The sequence below is a fragment of the Oncorhynchus kisutch genome, linkage group LG11 (genome assembly GCF_002021735.2).
Source record: "Oncorhynchus kisutch isolate 150728-3 linkage group LG11, Okis_V2, whole genome shotgun sequence".
NCBI classification, from domain to species: domain Eukaryota; kingdom Metazoa; phylum Chordata; class Actinopteri; order Salmoniformes; family Salmonidae; genus Oncorhynchus; species Oncorhynchus kisutch.
Window position 1 is genome coordinate 26,813,552 of NC_034184.2, and position 5,466 is coordinate 26,819,017.

The 5,466-nt window shown below is 42.0% G+C and overlaps 1 protein-coding gene across 1 annotated transcript; it reads left to right on the plus strand.

Moving 5' to 3' along the window:
- Positions 1 to 1,295: 1,295 nt before the first annotated feature.
- LOC109899811 (zinc finger protein 503-like) lies at positions 1,296 to 4,266 on the plus strand. Its single transcript, XM_020495367.2, has 2 exons — positions 1,296 to 1,991; positions 2,381 to 4,266. The coding sequence occupies exons 1-2, from the start codon at positions 1,749 to 1,751 to the stop codon at positions 3,803 to 3,805; spliced, it is 1,668 nt and encodes a 555-aa protein (XP_020350956.1). The 5' UTR covers positions 1,296 to 1,748; the 3' UTR covers positions 3,806 to 4,266.
- Positions 4,267 to 5,466: the final 1,200 nt, after the last annotated feature.

Here is a 5,466-nt window from a genome sequence, read left to right on the forward strand (position 1 = left end):
TTGTTGTTTTAAGTATTCTATATAGCTTGCTAAGCAACACTACTAGATTGACATTTAAAAACACTTTCTAGTCAGAAGGAATGGGCAAATTGAAGCAAATTACATTAAAATGTATTGAAATGTAGGCTAATATTAGCCATAAAGTTGCATTTATATAAACTTAGTGAAGTCCATTATGGCCTACCAATTATTGTCCTTAGGCAGGAACATGAACATTACTGAAATATAATAGACATTGAACTATTTCTGACAAATTATCAAACATCCGAGCACTAAAAGTTCATGGCATCTTTTAAGCCGTTAGGGTCACTTTCCTTGTATGAAGTATTTGACAGGAACGGGAAAAGTTTACTTAATTAGTCCAGTGAATCTGCGACAGAGCGGGTTCTCCGGTCGCTTTGCCTGCGTTAAATCCTTATCAAATCTGGTTAGCCTCGTCCTTTAATTTTCTGCTCAAAATCCTTATTCATTTGCAAATACCGTCCTAAATCCCATGGACACTATAGGCTATGGAGAAGTGGCATAGTCTAGCGCGTCGCTGTCTACCTATTGTCGATGCTTATACAAATTGAATTTAACACGAGGATGATTTATTTCGTCCAAATGAAGTGTCTCTTTTCTCAGATGCCTCTCTGTCTTTCCATTTGTCCTTTTCCCCATGTAGCCACGCTCGCATGTAATCATCTACAATAGCTGACATAAATCAAGGCAGGATTGACAGCCACTGACAAATACCTGATTGATTGCGGTGGAGCAGAATTGACAGTTGACGGAGGCGTGAAGATAGAAATAGAAGGGGGGTGTATATTATACTGAAAACATGTGACATTCACATACCTCCATCACTGCATTGGTCTGTTCCTGTCAACGCTTGTCTGATTGGGGAATTCAAGCTGAAGTGGTTGATCTTCTGGTTGTGGAATATAATTTATATAGGAACATGTCTGTAAACTAAGATACAGGGTTGTATTTATTTATTAAAGATCTTGGTAATATAGCTCAAAAGGTGCCGAATACATTGCTTATTAGTGCATTAGGGTCTAGAGAACAAACTAATAATTAGGCTATTTTTTCATTAATACATTTCCCATTTCCTAAATATCATGTAGCCTATATGCCTTCCAGTAATAACCATTATCACATCGCCTACCTCTACAGCCAAATACGTTCACTGTTTTGAAAATTCCAGAAAGACTACTATTTCCAGACTTGGGTCTATATACTTTTTTAGACATTGAAAAAAAAAAAAAAAAGCCCTGCCTCAAGGATGGTGAGAGTCCGTGAGAGCGCACACAACAACCCAACTATTTCTCCTCACTATCTCCTCCCCCGAGCTGTCAATATAGAGGCGCTTACAAAGAGGCAACGTCACATCCCCTTGACCCTCCAATCACCTCGGGGTCCCATTTGATTGGAAGGCGGCAAAGGCTTTAATCTCGGACTAATTCAGATGCTTTTGAAGTGAACATTACTACCAGTTCGTACTTCGGGAGTATAGAGCGCGGTCAAGTCAGGAGACACAGAACGCGCTATGCCCATGGTGAAAGACGCAGCCACGGATCCGCGATAACCTCGCACTCACTCTCGTCTACCTTCTTCCTGCTTACCAACCGCACCTTCTTCGTTTCCTCTCATTATACGGATTATTACACGCAATATCAATCTCTTGATTTTCGAAAGAGGTTGTATTTGCTTTTCTTGATGAGTCTGATAAATGAATTACCGACTAATTTCGTGAGAATTGGGACATGATCACATCGCCCTCGGTATCTGCTCTGAGAAATAGTAGTATTCATCTAGTCTGGGAGAGCATCGACTCTCGGAATATCATCAACAAGCCTTTTCTTCACTCCGTTCCCCCGTCGGACCATCTACGGCAAGCTAACAGAGTCCCCATCAAGGTTTTGAAAATGCTTACGGCACGATCAGGACACATTTTGCATCCAGAGTATCTTCAACCGTTACCATCTACCCCGATTAGCCCTATTGAGGTAAGATTTCAAAAAGACTAGTAGAATAAATGCTTCCAAGTTTCATGTTTTGTTTTGTAAGCATTACACATAGAAACGGAATGTAAGACATGGAATAGCATAAATGAAAACTCATATTATATTGAAGTGGACATGTGGGCTATTCTATTATAAAGATGATTGGTAAGGGAAATTGTTATGAATTTAGGAAATGGGAATCTTAAATCTACTCGTAGAGCTCGGCTATTCTCGCGTAAAAGCTGCGCACTGCGCACAATTATTTTGGATAAGGACTCGAACATTCCGTTTCTGGTTGCATTTCGACCAAAAGTCCTATATTGTTTGAGATTGTTTGTATATTTTTTTGCAGTACTCGATTTGTAAAATTATAGATTTTGTTTTCTCTACAGCTAGATGCTAAGAAGAGTCCGTTGGCACTGCTGGCGCAGACATGCTCTCAAATCGGTAAACCGGACCCCCCTCCTTCCTCCAAACTATCCTCTATAACATCAAATGGATCTAGTGACAAGGAGTCCAAATCCGGTCCATTAAAAATGAGTGACATCGGTGTGGATGACAAATCCAGCTTCAAACCCTATTCCAAACCGTCAGATAAGAAGGACTCGTCCTCGGGCGTCTCGAGTGGAGAGAAGACTGGTTTCCGAGTGCCGAGCGCCACCTGTCAGCCATTCACGCCACGGACAGGCAGCCCCAACTCTAGCACTTCTGCCTCGCCCATGCCGTCAGAGGGGAAGTGTGGAGACAGGGAGGACAAGAAAGATTCAGATTGTAATAAAAATGGCACAACGGACGGATCTGGAACCACTAACAGCCACAGCAGGATAAGCGTGAGTTGCGGTGGAATTAACGTGGAGGTGAACCAGCACCAGGAGACAACGCCTGGGTCCAAAGCCATGTCTTCGGAATCCTCCTCTCTAACCTCCGTTTCATCTGCTTCCGGACTCGGGTCAGGACTTGTAGCCCCAGTCTCTCCTTACAAACCGGGTCAGACAGTTTTTCCCCTGCCGCCTGCTGGCATGCACTACCCCGGGAGTTTAGGGGCCTATGCTGGTTATCCCCAACACTTCCTCCCTCACGGCGGGAGCCTGGTTAACGCACAGCTGGCCAGCATGGGCTGCAGTAAGGCCGGATCCAGCCCCCTAGCCGGGGCCTCTCCACCCTCCATCATGTCAGCCAGCCTGTGTAGAGACCCTTACTGCTTAAGTTACCATTGTGCCAGCCACTTAGCGGGCGCTGCCAGTGCCTCTCAGCAGTGCCACGACAACGCAGCTGCCGCGGCCGCCAACGCGATGAAATCCGGGTACCACCACATGTACCCGACACACCTTTTGCACGGCATGCACTCCTCTCCGCAATCTTTCAGTGGACATCCTTTGTACCCCTATGGTTTCATGCTCCCCAACGACCCCCTTCCTCACGTCTGTAACTGGGTGTCAGCGAACGGACCCTGCGACAAGCGTTTCTCCTCATCCGAGGAGCTGCTGAACCACCTGCGGACGCACACAGCCTTCACCGGGGCGGAGAAGTTGATATCGGGTTACCCTAATTCCTCATCGTTAGCTAGTGCTGCGGCTGCTGCGATGGCATGCCACATGCACATGCCACAGTCAGGAGGCCCTGGAAGCCCTGGGACACTGACGCTGAGGAGTCCGCATCACGCGTTGGGACTAAGCAGCCGTTACCATCCGTACTCCAAGAGTCCCCTGCCTACCGGAGCCCCTGTCCCTGTCCCCGCAGCCACCGGGCCATATTACTCCCCCTATGCCCTGTACGGCCAGAGACTCACCACAGCATCAGCGCTGGGATACCAGTGAAACACACTTGACTTTTGAAAAGTTTATAGTTATAAAAATGCAAATATAAAAACTTTTATATCAACGCTCAACCTAAGGGCGGGATCCGTGAACTCGGTATTTATTTATGTCGGCTGAAGGCGGATGATAATAGCTACAAATGGAAGACATTTGAGAGACTCAAAGTGCATTATGTTTAAACTGAACTCTATAGGTAAAGTGAAAACACACATGGTAGAATACTAATAGGCTAAAATAAGGGTTTTCATTTCGATGTTCATTTGAAATTGCTATGATTGTATTGTTCTTATTTAATGTCTCATTGAGAAGATAATTATTTACATGCATGTTTGTTTCTTAAAATCCCAAATTGTCCACATCATTTTAAATTGTTGTTATTTTTCAGGTGTATACCATGGAAAGAGAATTGGTATTTTTTTTTGTATGTATTCTGGAAAAATAAGAAACAATTCTGTTCCATATTTCCGTGTGCCTCCTTTTATGATTATAACAACAATATCTACATTTTAACATGCTATTTCATTAAACATTTTCTGGTTTCATAAACATTTTTAATGGACATGAAATGTGCTGATTGGGAGGTTAATCTTATTAACTGGTTGCCTATAACTAGAACGTTATTTACGAGTAGACTACGTTTTTAGAGTACTTTATTTCTATAGGGAAGACTAAATGCTATTTTTAGCATGATTCATTGTTTCTAAACTATATAGGCCTAATTGTAAATGCTTGAGCGTTGAAACACTATAGGCTTTTAAAACTAAACACACAACTTCGAATGCATTTTAGGTAAATTATTATAGCTGAACATCATGGTTGGGTTTGCGCGATCCAAAACGGGATACATCAAAGCATGTACATAATTGTTGATTGCAGATGAGCTTTGACATTTATTTCTGTAGTGATTTAAGCAGGTGATTCCCAAATAAGTATTGTTGGCTATATATAGTTTTATCCCGAACTTAAATATTTGATGATGCACAAATTGTCTCTCGACATTGCCTGCGTAATGTTTCCCTCCGCAACAAACCGATATCGCCTCCTTTAGAAATGCGGTTAGGATATTTGCTTATCTATCTCTATTGAATTTATTATATATTGTCTCAATATTCACTAGTCATTTAAGATTAATTCATTATGACTATACCATAGCCTACTAAAAACAGAGGGTAAAACTCCAAAATGCTTTTCAATGCATAGGCCTAAGTGAATAACGTTGTCTAGGACTACTTATTGAACGTTGCGCATAACTGATTTTTAGAATGTCTCTTTCTATAACCTAACAATTTCCACGTTGGCCCCACTTGAATGTAGTTGGTGGAAAATTACTGATTTTAGAGACATAACATTGAGTGATTCTCAAAGATTTAAAGGAGTATTTGTCTTGTCTAGTGTCAGATTGTGTTCCAGAGTTCAAAAAGTTCAGGACCATTTCAAAATGCCGTGATCAATAGTTTAAACTAACGAATGTTATCACACAAACTTCTAAATATCCACCCGACTGTACTCAGGGCTATAATATAATTTAAAAGCGAACTAATTCATAAATATAAAACATGCAATGTAGGCGATTCATATCTTGAATGTAAACAGGTTTGCACTTCCGTGGTCTTTTTCGATATTGAAATTAATCAACAGCTGGCTTATAGGCATTACTGCTT

Coding starts and splice junctions, on each gene's coding strand:
- LOC109899811 (XM_020495367.2), top strand. CDS start 1,749: ATGATCACATCGCCCTCGGTATCTGCTCTGAGAAATAGTAGTATTCAT. Junction 1,992..2,380: donor CCCCGATTAGCCCTATTGAG/GTAAGATTTCAA, acceptor TTTTCTCTACAG/CTAGATGCTAAGAAGAGTCC.